Source organism: Euleptes europaea, chromosome 14, assembly GCF_029931775.1.
Source record: "Euleptes europaea isolate rEulEur1 chromosome 14, rEulEur1.hap1, whole genome shotgun sequence".
NCBI classification, from domain to species: Eukaryota; Metazoa; Chordata; class Lepidosauria; order Squamata; family Sphaerodactylidae; genus Euleptes; species Euleptes europaea.
The window spans coordinates 26,542,268-26,558,527 of NC_079325.1; the positions used below are offsets into that span (position 1 = coordinate 26,542,268).

The 16,260-nt window shown below is 54.2% G+C and overlaps 1 protein-coding gene across 1 annotated transcript; it reads left to right on the forward strand.

Moving 5' to 3' along the window:
* The first annotated feature begins 5,035 nt into the window (after nucleotides 1–5,035).
* EGR3 (early growth response 3) lies at nucleotides 5,036–8,007 on the forward strand. Its single transcript, XM_056860711.1, has 2 exons — nucleotides 5,036–5,198; nucleotides 6,935–8,007. Exons 1-2 carry the CDS (start codon nucleotides 5,039–5,041, stop codon nucleotides 8,005–8,007), a joined length of 1,233 nt encoding a protein of 410 aa, XP_056716689.1. The 5' UTR covers nucleotides 5,036–5,038.
* Nucleotides 8,008–16,260: the final 8,253 nt, after the last annotated feature.

Consider the following 16,260-nt stretch of genomic DNA (forward strand, 5'->3'; position numbering starts at 1 on the left):
TCCAGGCCGCTCAAGCGAGACTGGCTGCCTGCCTGGCCTTGCAACAAAACCCTGGCTGCAGGGCGGCATCCGGGAGCATTTCCACCCCGGGGGTGTGTTGCCCACGCCTTCGCCCAGCCTGGCCTGGCGGTGCCAAGGCCCTGCGGGGCTGCGCGCTCCCTCCCCTCCCGGCCGGCCGCTGTCCCCTCCCCGGGGCGGCGGCGGCGGCGGCGCCTTGAAAGGCCGCTGGTTCCGCTCCGTCTCTCTTTCCACTTGCAGCGAGTCGGGGGCGGCCGCGCCGAGGCCACCCGGGAGCCGGAACCCGCCGCCAAATAAGGAGTCCGGGGCGGCGCCGGATCCTGCCCTTGTATGGAGCTTCCCCTCGGCTGCAGGCCCAGGAGAGGCCGGGGCTGCAGCGGGGCTCCCCCGCCAGCCTCCCCCGTCTTGCAGGCACCTGTCTCCCCCACCACCACCACCACCCTTCCTCCTCCTCCTCCTGCGAAGGTGCAAAGAGCCGCTTTCCAGCAGCCTTTTTTTCCGGAGCAGCAGCCAAGAGGAAAAGAGGAAGACCCAACAAGAGATGGACGGACTCAGTAAAGGAAGCCACAGCCTGCAATTGGCAAGATCTGAGCAGGGCTGTCAAAGATGGGACATTTTGGAGGGCTTTCATTCATAGGGTCGCCATGAGTCGGAAGCGGCTTGACGGCACTTAACACACACACACACACACAAACACACACACACACACACAGCAGCAGCAGCAGCCAAGATCCGGGCCGGGGGGGGGCGCCTCTTGCTCCCTTTCTGCCCGCCCCCCGCCTCGCTGGGCATCTGCTCCGGCTCCTTCGCCTCCTGCGGGGAGGTCGAGCGGAGCAAGCCCACCCCCGCGGAGACGGCCCGTTCGCCCGGCCTGCGGTCGCGGGGCTGACCTCCGCGCCCCCTTCGTCCGCCTGCGCCTCCCCAAATCCCACCGAGAGGGGGGGGGGGAGAGACACATCCGCCTAGAAAGGGAGGAGCGGTTGACCCCAGGCCTAAGTCCCGAGGGGGCTGGAAGGGGGGGGGACGGCGGCTGCCCATTCTTCACCCCGCCTCCAGGCTTTTTTCCGTTCGTGGCGGGGTCTTCTGGTCCTTTCCGGTCGCAATGCCGGTGGGCTGCGGCGGTTTAGGCCCGCGGAGAGCCGCGTGGAGCTTCATGGACGAGCGGTCGTTCTCTCGGAGTCTAACCTACCTTACAGGGTTGTTGCGAGAATGCAAAGAGAAGAACCCAGCTCCTTGGAGGAAAGGCAATATTAAAACTGCAGCAAACGGGAAGAAATGACTGGGCCACATTAATCCGGCTTCTGGAGGGGGAGGCGAAAAGAATTGCTGCCCTACACTAACTCAATGTCACACTGCCTCTGTTCTCCTCGTGTGTATGTGTGTTAAGCGACCCTATGAATTAATAACCTCCAAAACGTCCTCTCCTTAACAGCCTTGCTCAGGTCTTGCAAAGTGATCGCTGTGGCTTCCTTTATAGAGTCCATCCATCTCATGTTGGATCTTCCTCTTTTCCTGCTGCCTCCAACTTTTCCTAGCATTATTGTCTTTTCCAGTGACTCCTGTCTCCTTATAACATGACCACAGTAGGATAGCCTCAGCTTAGTCATTTTAGCTTTCCAGGGAGGGTTTAGACTGGATTTGATCTTTTCTCATCACCCTTCTTAAAAAGAGATTCCGGGGATGATCTTTCAGGTTTAGTTAAGGGGTGGGGACCAAAGTTCATAGCAAGGTTCAGAGGTTTATCTTTTTGGATGAATATGTTTAAGATTATATACACACACAGAGAGAGAGAGAGTCCTTTCACCTTTAGGAGCATTTCTCGTGTCTGTTTTTAAATACATGAGAATAACCAAGGTGTTCTCAAGGAATGGTTGGAGGCCTGAAACACAAAGTGCGGATTCAACGGCGTCTTGCCCCCCCCCAAACTATCCCATGATGAGGAACAGTCTGGCCTGCTAAAGGGGGTGCGACAGGGGTGGGGGCACAGTCATCCCTGTCCGGAATAACCAATGCCATTTCCAGAGGGGCAGCCATCCCGTTGGAGGAGAATGGAACCGAAATCCTGGGGCTCTTGAAAGATTGGGCAAATTCATTCCAGCGGGACAGTTGAGGCTGGAGTAGGTTTAGTCCTGAAGGTGCCACTACACCTTGTTTCGTTTCAGCTTCCTGGCCTTCAAGAGAAGATCTGGCCATATCCAACCCACGCCCCTCCAAGAGGCAGCCCGCACCTTTCCAGAGTTACTGACTTCAGCGGCCTCTTTCCAAATAAGCATCCATTGTCTTGACCTTAGCCTGGGATTCTATGCACGCGCACTCCCCTGGGGCTTACTTCCACGTGAACACATGAAGCTGCCTTATACTGAATCTACTCAGACCGGCAGCGGCTCTCCAGGGTCTCAGGCAGAGGTCTTTCCCATCACCTACTTGCCTAGTCCCTTTAACTGGAGATGCCGGGGATCGAACCTGGGACCTTCTGGATGCCAAGCAGATGCTCTGCCACTGAGCCACGGCCCCTCCCGAGTAAACATGCCGCGGGCCGACCTGTTGGGCGCCTGTCCACCCTCCCCTGCCTTCCCAAGTGACAGCCAGGCTTTTTCACCATGAGCCACGCTCTCTCGGTGGCTGCTTTCTTATATCCCCAGGATCCGGCGGTGGCTAAAGCTCCCGTTCGGGCCTCCTCCCCACACACCTGCCGGGGTGCGACTCAGCCCCACGCGGAGCACGCCAGCTGGATCCTCTGCCTGGCTCACCTCCCTCCCTCCCCCCTCCCTTTCCCAATCCAGGTTTCCTTCAGCGTGCATTTCACTCGCATTGCAAAGCTGGCCGCGCAAGAATTGGGTAAGCGGAGCGATTGCAACATATAATTTTTTCCATACATTTGCTACATAACTCGGAGGGCTTTATTTCAAGATAGCATCAGTTGGCACACTTAGCACGAAACCACCTAATTACTGACGCCTTAGAAGTGCCAAACTTTAAAGTGGGGGGGGGAGGGGACGGGTTCGGAATCACAGACGGCCAACAAGTGTTACCTGCTTTACATTATGCAAAATATTGCTGCGCTTGATTTCTAGAGGAGATTTCAGTACCGGGGAAGGGGGGGCGGGGAGGACTGCACCGCTCGGAATAAGTGTTCCTCTTATGATAACTTGGGGGGGGGTTGTCCCTCCCGGCCCTTGCTGATCTGCATCCTGACGCCTCGAAGCCCCACTAAAAGCATCGGCTACAGCAGCGGTGCTATTTCTTCCTCCCTTATCTCAGCAACCGAACCGTTTGGGTTCCTAACTCCAGGCTTTGCCTCCACCTATCAGCATCATTTGGCCCCGATCCCCTTGGAAGCAGGAGGCCTACTCGGGAGTATTTGGGAAGGGGGAGGGAAGGTCTTGTACTAATCCTTCCTAACTGTGGCTGGCCGGCTAGAGACTGGCGCAGGGGTCCAGGCGTTGGGTTCGAATCCCGGCTCAGCTGTGATACTAATTGCGCGACCAGAGGATGGGTTCAGTGCCGCTCAGCATGATCGACCTCACGGGCTCGTCGTGCGGGTGAAACTTAAAAGGAAACTTTAGACCATCGTGAACTTGGAGGACCAGGTGTGGTGTGATTCTGGTCACGAATGGTGAACAATAATCGTGGCTTTCGGTTTCTTCAGCACGTATGCTGAGCCTCAAAGTGAAGGGCATCATTCACCTCTCCCCCTTCTCCAAATCCGGGGGAAAGCCTCTTCTGTTCTAGGGTTATTACCTGGTTATGGTAATATGTGATTTCACAGGGCTTCGTGTGCAACGCCAGCAGGCTCTTTTCGACTTGCAAGTTAAATCACGTTTGCCGAGGCAGCAACAGGGCTCTGGAAAGCGGCGTTTTCGCTTGGAGGGCAACCGACGCGCTCTCTGCCGCCGCCTCCGGCTCTCGTCCATGTCCCTCCAGTCTTCTGATAGGAGGAGGGCTGCCCGGATCGGGTCCCTTGGCACGCGTACTTTTAAAAGGGGGTGGGTGGGTGGGTGCGCGAGCGTTTGAATCCACGCTTAGTAAGTAATTCGTGTGGGCGCCCCGCAAAGCGACGCGTGCGTGTCCGTCTGCCGCAGAGGTGCTGTTCCCCCCCCCCCCACAAGCTGGGCGCAAAGCAAACCATGCCGGAGAAACCCCGGTGCGTGGGGGGGGGTCTCCACCGGTGCGTGGGGGGGGGGAGTCTCCACCCGCTGCCCACACCTGGGCATCCTTGGAAAGCCGGGCCCGGACAGCGCGCAGGTGGCCCCGAGGCTGCGGCGTAGCGAGAGCCGTCGTGCCGGGGAAGGGGCGTCCGCCCGCCTGCCTGCTGCTCGGGGGTCTCCCCGGCTGCTGCAGCCCGGGCCGGCGGCGGCGCTGCTCTGCTCTGCTGGCGGCTTCCTGCTTTCCGAACGTTCCATTGTGAGGAGCTTCCATTGTGACGTCTCGGCAGCGGCTCGGCTTTGTCTGTCCATATATGGGCAGCTACGTCACGGAGCTTTCCCGTCGCTCACATAAATAGGCTGGCGGGTTTCCCTGGCGGAGCATTTGGGCTGCAGCGAGTGAACCTGCTTAACGGGCGAGAGGAGCCAGCGAGGAAAGGAAGGACGAGGAGCCGAGCGCGGTCGGGGGGGAGAGGGGAAGGGGGGTGGTGGCCGGGGAGGGGTTTTTAAATACTCCCAGCCCGCTTCCACCGGCAACATCTGCAAGGCGGATCGGGGGGTCTCCCTCCGCCTCCCTCCAGGAAACACCTCCAGGGATCCGCCGAGGATCGCGCCCCCCCTCCTCCGCCGACCAGCCCCCCCACCCCACTCGCGTCCACACGCCGCCTTCCTCCCCCCTCCCCCTTTGCCCCCTCCTCCCCCCCCCGCAACTTTCTCTCGCATGATCTCCCTCGCACGGATTTGCCATTCGGATGCCGTCTCGTCGGGAAGGGAGCTCGGAGCCGCTTTGAACCCGCGGCGGCAGCAGCAGCAGCGGCGGCGGCGACGGCAGCCTCCCGCCGCCTTCCTCCTCCTCCTCCTCTTCCGCCAGTGCTATGACAGGCAAACTCTTGGAGAAGCTGCCGGGGACCATGAGCACTTTGATGAGCCAGTTGCCTGACAATCTGTACCCCGAGGAGATCCCCGGCTCTCTCAGCCTCTTCTCCGGCAACGGCGAGGCGGCGGTGCAGCACTACAATAGCCAGATGGCGGCAGGTGAGGGAGGGGCGGCCGGGGGGGAGGAGTGGGGAGAGGCAGGCGGGCGGGGAGGGGGAGCGCGGCGGCGGCGGGGGTCGGGGACGAGGGAGCTCTCCTGGGGAAGGCCAGGCGGCCGGGCAGGAGCCTGCTGCGCGGTGGCCCCCCTCCGGCCGCCTCCCTCCCTCCCTCCCTGCCGGGCTCAGGAGGAGAGAGAGCGGGCAGGGAAGGGGGCAAAAGGTAGGCTGGGCGAGAGAAGGGCCCCCGGCGGCTGCCCGGGCCGGGCTCTGGGGGGTGCTGGGGGGGGGTCTGCCTTCCCTGCCCGCCTGCCCCCCGGCGGCGTGTGGGTGCGCGCGCGCGCGTGTCTGGGCGAGCTCCTCCGTGTGCCGCGGCTGGTGCGTGGCCCTGGCGGCCGTCCCTGCGCTCCCGGCCCGGCGAGCCCTCGCTCGGCTTCGGCGTCTCCCGACGGATCCAGGCAGGCGCCTCGGAGCGCGGGGGGCGCGGGAGCCCCTGGCTGCGCACGGATGGGGGGTGGGTGGGGGCTCTGCCCGGGCCAGCCGGGCAGGCGAGCGGGGGTCCCTGCAGGGGGGTGGGGAGGAAGCCGGCGGGGCAGGGGAAGCTCCCCCCCGGTTTCCCCCCCTCCCTCCCCCCCTCCCCTCCCCTCCCCTCCCCAGGACTTGGCTATGGCTGAAGTTGCCCGGGTTCCTTAGGGAAGGCTCTCGGGGTGGGGGTGGGGGGTGGATGGGGCTGGACCCCTGGGCTGGCAGCCGAAGCCCAGACCCGGCGCGGCTTTGCCTCGTCCCACCCCCCGCGCACCCTCCCGGCCGCCGCCAACCAGCCGCTCTCTCCTCGCCGCCTCCCCTCCGGGCTGGCTCCGGCTCCAGCTCCAGCTCCGCCGCCGCTCCCATTTTTTGTGTAAATCTCTCTCTATAAAACCAAACTCCCCCCCTCCCCCCTTATATTTTTCCTCCCCGGGCTCGACGCAGCGATCTCGGCAAGTTTGTAAAGCTCTGCTGGAAGTCCCCGGCGGCGTCGGTGGGGTGGGAAGACGCGTAGCCAGAGAGGAGCCAGCCCCGCGCGCCCTGGGCAGCCCCGGCCCACCTGAGCCCCCAGGTACCCGCGTCCTCGGTCCCCGCTCCCTCCCTCCCCCCCCCGGGCTTTCCCTGCCGGACCTGGCCTCGGGCCTCGGCGGGGCGGCTCCGGTCCGCGGGAAAACCCGGGGGGGGGGGCTGCGGCAGCCCTGGAGCCGCTTGGCCCCTTGGCCCGCGGGTGCCTGCCGGGCCGGGGTGGGTTCGGGCGCCGAGAGAGACGGGAGGCGAGGGCTGGGCTGGGCTGGGCGCACCTGGCATGTGGCTGCCCGGCCGGGCTTCTGGGCGGCGGGCGGCTCGGGCAGGGCGCTCCTCGGAAGTTAGGGTCCCACCGGCCGCGGAGGGAAGGAGGGAGGGGAGATGTCCAGGGAGGCCCGTGCGCCCCGTCCCCTCGGGTGGGTGGTCTCTGGCTTTCCCCGGCTGGCGGCCCGGTTCCCAGGGCTCCTGCCCGCCGCCCTGGCGTGCGCGTCCATGCGCAGGAGCGCATCGCCGGCGTCGGTGCCCAGGCGGGCGTCGTCTCGCCGTCGGTCGCTGCGGGGTGGGGATCCAGGGCTCCGAGGCGCGTCCCTTCCTTCCTCCCCCCCCACCCCCACCCCGGGCTCCCCGTCGGCGGTCCCCCGGCCCGTGCTCCGGCTCACCCGCTGCCTCTCTCCTCTCGCCCTCCCGCAGACAATGTGATGGATCTCGGCTTGGCCAGCGACAAGCCCAGCCAGGACCTGTCGTCGTACTCGGGCTCCTTCCAGGCGGCCGCCGGGGGCAACAAGACGGTCACCTACCTGGGCAAGTTCGCCTTCGACTCGCCGTCCAACTGGTGCCAGGACAACATCATCAGCCTGATGAGCGCCGGCATCCTGGGGGTGCCGCCGCCCTCCTCGTCGGGCGGCCTGGCCGGCGGCGCGCAGGCCTCGACGGGCGGCCTGGGGCAGGGGCAGGGGCAGGGCGAGGCGGAGGGCATGTACCCGGCGCTGCCCCCCTACTCGGCCTGCGGCGACCTGTACGCCGGCGAGCCCTTCCACGACCCGCAGGGCAACGCCGGCCTGCCCTACTCGCCGCAGGACTACCAGGGCGGGGGCGGCAAGCCGGCCGGCGCCCTGGACGGCAGCCTCTTCCCCATGATCCCGGACTACAACCTGTACCACCACCCGGCCGAGCTGGGCGGCCTGCCCGAGCACAAGCCCTTCCAGGGCCTGGACCCCATCCGCGTCAACCCGCCGCCCATCACCCCGCTGGAGACCATCAAGGCCTTCAAGGACAAGCAGGGCCACCCGGCCTTCGCCGCCCTGGCGCCCCCCCACCAGCACCCGCCCCCGCTCGCCCTCAAGCCCATCCGCCCGCGCAAGTACCCCAACCGGCCCAGCAAGACGCCGCTGCACGAGCGGCCGCACGCCTGCCCCGCCGAGGGCTGCGACCGCCGCTTCTCGCGCTCCGACGAGCTCACCCGCCACCTGCGCATCCACACGGGCCACAAGCCCTTCCAGTGCCGCATCTGCATGCGCAGCTTCAGCCGCAGCGACCACCTCACCACCCACATCCGCACCCACACCGGCGAGAAGCCCTTCGCCTGCGAGTTCTGCGGCCGCAAGTTCGCCCGCTCCGACGAGCGCAAGCGGCACGCCAAGATCCACCTCAAGCAGAAGGAGAAGAAGGCCGACAAGGCGGGGGCCGCCGCCGCCGGGCCCAACGCCCCCAACGCCCCCCCGACGCCCCTGCCGCTGGCCCCCGCCGTCACCACCTGCGCCTGACGCTCCCCCGGCCTCCCGGGCGCCCCCACGGGCCGCGCTCCCGGGGGCGCCTGCCACTGGACCTGCCCCGACCACCGGCCGCCTCCCGACCGCCTCCCGCCCGAGGAGCTCCTCTGCTGGGCCGCGGGGGGCTCCGGATGGCCCCTCTGAAGGGCGGCGGCCCTCCTGCACGGACTCCCTCCCCCCCCCCCACACCCGAGGGGGCCGCCCAAGCGCGGCGCTGATGGAGAGCGCCTGGCTGCGCCGCCTGGGCGCCGGTGACTCGGGGCGGCTTCCCGGAGGCCCCCGCCCCCACCCCGCCTCTGCCTCTGCCTCTCCCTAACCCGACCCCCCCCTCAAGTGGACCGCGGAGAGAACCTGCACTCAGGAGTGTCCCCCTCCCCCCCCTGCAAGAAACAGAGTGGCCTTCCACCGTCCCAGGCAGGCGCCTTCCAGGAATTCTCCCCCCCCCTCCCCGCCTTTGCTGCTCTTGCTGCTGCTGCTTCTCTCTTGCCCCCACCCCACCCCCGTTGGCGTTTCTGAGCCCCTCCGCCTCCACTCGCTCCCCCCCCCCTTCCTCTCTCATTCTCACTTGCTGCAAAAACAAAACAAAAAAGACCCCAGGCTTGGCATCGGCTGGTCCTGGCTTCGAACCTTTGGTGGGGTTTTCTCTCCCCGCTGAGCCCCTTTCTTTCTCCCTCCAGGGTCGACCTTTTGCCTCCCCTTCCCCCCCCCTTTCTCCAATCCCCATCACAAACCATCTTTGCCACCCCCACCCCCACCCGGTTTAGTCCTGGCTGCCCCTGCCAAGACACCGCTTATGCCCCCCTGCCCTCCTTTGATGGCTTCCTAGGGGTGAGGAAGGCATGGTCCAGCACTGTCCTGCCAGTCACTTTTGATCCAGTAGGCAGAGTGGGGGAAATGGGATGGGGGGGAGAGAAAATTACAGCTTTAATTGTTGTCTGTTTGTTTCTGGAGGGGATAGAGGGAAAGAGAAAGAGCTGGGAAAGGGGGTACAGACATTCCTAGACGTTATTTCCTCCAAAGGAGGAGTTGGGGAGGGGAGCAGAATAACCTCCCTTTAAACCCATCGCTCTTTGGTTCGGTTGGTCACCCCAGACCCACCTCCTGGTCTCTCCCCTGTTGGGCAGCTTGGGATTTATCGACTGGGCTGAGCCCAGCCAGGAAAGGGGGGCTGAGGGAAAGGTGGGTTGCCTCCTTCCATCTGACTTGAATGTACTTTTGCTTCCTATACACATTTTTCCTCCTGAGGCTGGGATACTGTTGGGGGATGGAAGAGGCTGTGGAGTTTACAGGGTTGTTGTCTGTTCAAAGGGTCACTTTATGCACCCCTGGCCCCCTCCCTGTTCTTTTCAAAGCACTGTGTGTGTGTGAGTGTGTGTGTGTGTGTGTGTGTCAAATTCAAATGACCTATTTAAGTATTGAAAATGCCATTTTTTTAAAAAGTGAATGGAAAGTGGGTTTGCAGTTTCCAGGTCCTTCTAGCTCACCCTGGGAATGTAATTTTGGGAAAGAGGGCTATCGGGCATCAATCTGGGGTGGTTTATTTTTTAGCACAAGAGCAATTCTTTCCAGAAATGCGGAAAACAGTGTTTTACTGAGTACTTTTTATAATGTGATTTTTTTTTTGTTTTATTTGGGGATCACTTAAAATTGAGGGGGAGGGAAAGCAATTTGCCCTTTCCTTTTCTCCTCCTGGTACGTGCATGTCATTTGCATGTCTTGCTTTGTTTTGTTTTGTTTTCTTTCATTTTGGTTTTTTTTTTAAAAAATAAAACTGCTCAGATATTTAAGCAAAACGATGATGATTATTAAAAAATACTTTGTTGCCAAAAGGTTGTGTTTTATCCAGGTTTGATGTCTGCATGTTTTAAAAAAATTAAAACAAAAAAATTCTCAGAGAGAAAAAAATGCAGTCTAATTTATGTGAACTGAAAGAAACAAAAATCAGGTTTAACTACAAAAAAAATCTAAGGGAATGATATTTTTTGAAAGACTTTTGTATAAAGTTGAGTACTTAGAAAAAAAGACAAAACAGATGTAATATATTTTGTGGATGTTTCTATTTCTTGGATTTATAGTACCTTATACTAAGGTTAAAATGCTTGATATTGTGAAAAAGAAAGTGATAATTTTCACACACATTTCATTTGCTCATTTGTCACGTTGTAATGCAAATATGATAGTTAATGCATACAGCATTTTAAAGGGGAAAAATCAGAAGTTTTGAACTGATGTCTTGTTGTACCATTTGCACTGTGAGCAAATGCTAATGCAGTAAAGATATTGTGTTTGCTGACAATCAAATCTTTGTAGTAAATATCTTTATTTTTTTCCTTTTAAAATATAATTGTGTGTATATTACATGTTACATATTAATCTGATTTTAAGAAATATTTCATATGTAAAGGAAGAAATGGCTTAAAATGGGATTTTTAGGCATGATGAATTCTTGCAGAGCTTGATCTGGGCTTTGCTGCTGTGTGTTTTCTCCTATCTGGCACCATTTAGAACGTGTTTTTGTCTTTTATACAAGTTGCATTTCTTTCTGGGTCAGTATGCAGGGGGTCAGAATAATGGAAGTGTTTTTGAGTCGGTGAGACTTTGAATTGTTCTTGTGCCAAGTGTTCTTCTCTGTCACTTCCGTTGTATTCCAGAAGTGACAAAAATGGTAGAGAACGTCAATAAGGGCAGCACATGCAATCCTAAGTATGTATATACAGAAGTAAATCCCACTAAGTTCAATGGGCCTCACTCTGTAGTAAGTACGTTTAGGATTGCAGCCAAGCTCATTTATTTGGATTTAAGCTCCACTGAAATAAAGGAGACTTGCAGTACATTCTTAAAGAGAGTTACTCCAGTCTAAGCCCATTGACTGGAAACTGGAGGCTGAGACTGGAGTAACTCTCCTTAGGAATGCACTGTTACTTCCCAAGTAACTGTTTTGTTTAGGATTGGACCCGATTGTCACCCCGTTGCCAGCCCTGTAGATGGCACCTGAGAGGCACTGACTCTGCCATTCTCATACCTCCTTGGGTATTGCTTACATTACTTGTTGTGAGATCTCCAGCCTAAAATACAGTCTGGGGCATAACAATCCACAGCAGTTGTTGTCCCTCTTAAAGGTTATCAGCACCTTGGCGCAAGAACTGGGTTGCCATAAAGATCACACGTGAAAAGAACTTTACCCTACCCTGCCATATCCTACCCTACTATGACTTTATTATTGAAATCAGTTGGAGAAGGCTGCAAAAACTGTATGACTGCACACATTACTCTCTAAGGGAAACATTTAAGTCCTACAGTTGTGCTGGCTGGGGTGAAGGTGAGAAACCTGAGTGGTTTCTCAGTCTGCAGACACACATACATGAGTAGTTGGTTAAAGGGCAACTGAATGCAAAAGTTTGTGACGTTTTCACCCACTGTCAACAGTTTCTCTCTCTCATAACTATCTGTATTTGCTGCCTGCAAGTTCACTTTATGCATCAGACAATATGGGCTCTATCCCACAGAAGATCAACAGATCTGTTTTGTCTTTAAAATGCCACATGACTCCTTTTGTTGGAATAGCTGACACACAACTAATGCAGCTGCCCCCCTGGAATCTGTTGCTTTCCCCCAAGTCATCATTACTCCATATAGAGAAAGAGCAGAAAATATGACCATCTTGACAGCCATTTGGCAGGGCTGAAAATAACCATACATAGTTTTTAGAAATGATAGCAGTCACTAGATAAAAATCATGGTCCTTAGGAAACTGAGCATCACATGAAAGGTATATGTCCAAGGTAGTGTGACTCATTGGGGCATGTAGAAAACACTACAGCCTTATTGTCTTTTCATAAATGTTTAGAAAATGCCATGAGAACTTTTGGTGGAAGAGGCTACAGAAGGAGGGGACCCAGACACATTATTTGGTGATCTCCCTCTTGCCTAGAGAGAACAGATATCCAGTGTTGATATTTCAGTGTTCATGTTGGTCTTTAGTTTTGTTTGCCCCTTTTACCTTTCCAGTTATTTTGGGAGCTAATGCAGGTTCCAAGGCCTGTAGATTCAGCTGGTGTTTGTAGACTGCCAGGGCTGCAAAATGAGTTAACTTGAAAGCAGTAGACTCTCAAGTTCATTTCACTTAATGGGGATCTGTCAGCTGAAATGTCATTCTGGTTTGTGGATCATAAATAGATATACCATTAGTCTGCCTATTTTGGACAGAATTAGGGCCCCGTTTCCTTAATCCCCAGAACCATGAGGTAAACTTTCTGCATGGTACTACTTCAGTGCAGCAGAAGGAGAGTTCCATGTTTGAATGTTGCGAATCCCCTCCTCCTTCCTTGTACAAAGAAAACTAATATGACTGGAGAAATGATTTGGCCTAGCTTTATCTAGCATGCTGTTTTTCTATCTGCAGGTAGGAGGGTTTGCCCCCTTCCATAGTGAGCATTCAAACATGCAGCGCTCCTAGCTCCATATTGAAATGGTTCAGACCAGGGAAAGCTTTACCTCATGATTTGGCTGATTGTTTAAACTGACCCTTGGCGTAGTTCGGCAATCACAAACAGGATGACTAAGTCTACTTCTGTCTTACCAAAGATTCAGCAATTCATTTCAAAGTAAAACAAATCCTTTCATCTGCCCACAGTCACTTTGAAAGCCACCCACTCCCCTCACTAGCAGGATTTGGGTGCCCGCTTGTTGCTTCCTTTTAATCTTAGGGGATCTACTGTTTGTATTTTGAAACAATTAGCCATCCTTGTCTGATTAAAGCCTGTGAAACTTACCTTTCAGTGAATAAGATCACGGTCCTTCCAGCCTAGTATTGTTCACTGACTGGCAGTGGCTCTAAGAGCAGTACAAGATTACATGGATGATTTGTCAGAGTTGGCCTTCATTCTGATCTCACTTCAGCCATCCCAATCTCCCCTCTTTGTGTGGAAACCACTCAGTTTGTCTGACCCTATACTTTGGCCCCTTTCTTGTATGAAGGAGAAGAAGTGTGGATGCAGTGGGCTATAACAAAACAAGCTTCTGCGTGTGCGTTGGCACATCTGAGTGTTTTAATTTATTCTTGGTGCTTTTGAATCTTCTTACCATTAGGTTCCCAGGGTGACTTACAAGATACAATCACAAAACATAATTTATATTCCTTTCTGTTTTGACCAAGTGGAATATCGAGGGTGGGTGGGTGGGTTCCTGGTTTTTTCTTCAGAAGAAAGTCAATTCCAAAGAGGGTTTAAACTTCAGTCAGTCCAAACGAGGAGTTGCTCCTTCAGTTTATGATCTTGCAGGATTTGTGTTAGCAATAGCTGGTGGCTGAGTAGTCGATGGAAGGCAGGGCTGCTTGATCAGTATTTCACAGTCAAGGTGCTGGGGAACAGAATACTGCCATCTGTTTTACAGAGATGAATTGTTGTGAAATCGAGGGCTTCCATTTTCTTCTAGGGAGCAACAGCCTTCAGGAAAAGGGAGCATTTAAAAAGAAATATAGCTTAAACCAACCAACCAGCCAACCAACCTAGCAATTCTATTTACAAATCTGTTCTTCTGCCAAAACCAAATCATACATGTTTGCCTTCTTTGGGAGTAAAAAATATATTTTTTATACTGAAAAGAGAAATCCAACTTTTCTCTGGATCTACATGTTCATATCACGCTTCATTGGAATCTCTTGAATACATTTTACCCCATGCACAGTATAATCACCGTGGTCTCTTTTATTAGGTTTGTCTTCCCAAGGGCCCAGTAACTTGTGATTTCTACAAAGCTGAATGCAGCACACTACCTACGCTCTGCAGTCTGAAAGATACCGGACAATCCCTCTGATTTTGCAACCCTAGGCAGGCAGCAAAAAAGGAAAAAAAGGAGGTGTATGGGACCCCTGGTAGGCATAGCTGGTGGGCAGTGTTCAGCTTGGTGAGTCACAAATTGCATGGGCTACACACTCCTTGGAGAAAACGGGTTCCCAAGCAAGCAATCACTTGTTTGAGCTTGAACAAGAGGCTCATGCAAATGCTTTAATAGAAAATGCTTTAATAGAAAAGAGCAAGTGTCCAGTAGCACCTCAAGGACTAACAAAATTTCTGGCAGGGTATGAGCTTTCAAGATCATGTCTCTTTCACGAAAGCTCATGCCCTGCCAGAAATTTTGTTAGTCTTTAAGGTGCTACTGGACTTTTGCTCTTTTCTACTGCTAGTGACAGACCAACGTGACTATCCATCGTGAAATGCCTTAATAATAATTGATATAGTGCTTTCAGTGTTCATTTTACACAGGATCTTGTAGTCATCCTCATAACACCCCTGTAAGATAAGACAGTACAATTGTCCCTAAATGCTGGAGGGGGTGGGGAGGCTAAGAAACAGCCACTTGCCTAAGAACAAAATCTGCATAATACCAAACTGACACAAAACAATGTGGAAGCTTTTGAGCTCACCAGGTCACTTAAGTGAGTTTGTGGCAGATGAAAGATTTAAACCCAGGGTTTCCCCAGTTGCAGATTGTTCTCTTAGCTATTGTGCTACACCAGCTCCACATCTCAACATGGTGTTGTGAATAAGATCATCCTCCAAATATTTTAACTGGGAAGACTCTTTCAATTGGTGTCTTACAAAGGGCTGGTCCTTTAGGAGAGTTTCTGTAGCAACTGGGCAGATCTCCTTTTTTCCTGAGAGTTTACCTAAATGGTTCCATCATCCATGGTTATTAAATTCCTTGCAAAATATTATCTTTGTAATTAAAGGTGTTTTTCCCTTTAATAAGTAGAGCGCAGATGACTTAATTATCAGCCCTTTACTTAGCTCTTCCATGAGATGATTTTGGATGGTGTTATGTGCCCCAAAATCTTGGGTCCGAGCATACTGAACATTGTCAAGTATATGTTTATATCCTCTATCAGCTTCAGTTTTTTGCCATTCTTGAACTTCTGTTCTCCTTGTCGAAGGCCTTCATTCTCTGGGATTACCAGAAGGGAATGGGGCTGGGCAAAGTGGTGAAAATTGTCTCCTGGTAGAGATTAAAACAGATGGGAGTGGAATGTTTTTGCTCTGTCTCAAGACAAGGCAGGCAGGCAGGCAGGCAGGAGCAAACTGTTACCTTTGGGCTTCAATACATGGCCTAATTTTTTTGCAGACATATTGTGAATTAATTTCTTTTCTGCTGTCCACTCTTACATCGAGGTCAAACTGGCTTTCTCTTCCCCTTTATTCCTAATTTGCGATTGTCTCCTCTCAAGGAATAATTTTGTTCCAAGATCACGTCTCTCAAGTTGCACATTGCTGCAATTTCTCCAGCCTGGGTCTATCTTAGTTTCTAACCTCTCTAGATCCTTTCACGCTAATCCTTTGTCCTCATTGATGTTAGTAACACCTCCCAGTTTAGCATCATCTGCAAATGTAATTACTGTGCTGTTTACCTGCTTGTCCAGATTGCTAATAAATAAAGCCAGCCCTGGTGCTTATCCCTGTAGATCCCTTCTGGACCCCTCCCTGTCATCGCGCAATGCAATATAGCATTACCCTTTGTCTCCACTCTCCTAGCACTTTCTTGAGCCATGTGACCAGCCTTACATCCAAACCAATTTGAATTAACTTCTCAAAAGAGATATTGCAAGGCACTGTACCAAGTAATTTCCTTAAAACATATAGGAAACAAAGCAGGGACATACCTAACTGCATCAGCCCCTTTCACTGAGATTTCAGATACTGAAAATATGCTGCAGATGGGAATACTTTGGAGCGGAGAAGTATTTCACAGGAATCTATCATCTATTACATTTGTATCTTGCCCTTCTCCTAAGGAACTAATGGTTTTTACTGCCTCCATTTTATCCTCACAACAACCTTGTGAGGTAGATTAGACTGAAAGTATCAAGGTCACTCAGTGAGCTGAGGTCACCCATGAGCTGAGTGGGGATTTTAACCCAGGTCTCTCCCAGGCCTACATTGGCACTTGATATCACCCTGAAAGGAAGTAGTACTGACCTTTCTTGGAGTACAGTTTTGGAGTCAGAGGTCACTATATGGTCAAAACAATCTTGCTGCCAAGCATTCTTATTATTTGTCCTATACTGTCAGTGTATGTAATGTCTTACTAAGTATCTTCCCTGAATTAGGAAAAAGTCAAATCCCTTCTCTAGGGAGCTTAGAGTCCAAATTTAAATCAATGGGGACACAATAAAGGCAGGAATGGAGGAAAGAGTTATGGGTGTGAAAGTTTATGCTGTATGAAGACGGTAGCCTTTAGCAATTGTTGCTGTCT

Bases quoted from the DNA above. Each gene is read 5' to 3' on its own strand.
- EGR3 (XM_056860711.1), top strand. From the start codon at position 5,039: ATGACAGGCAAACTCTTGGAGAAGCTGCCGGGGACCATGAGCACTTTG. The intron at 5,199-6,934 runs GTGAGGGAGGGG...GCCCTCCCGCAG, and splicing joins CAATAGCCAGATGGCGGCAG to ACAATGTGATGGATCTCGGC.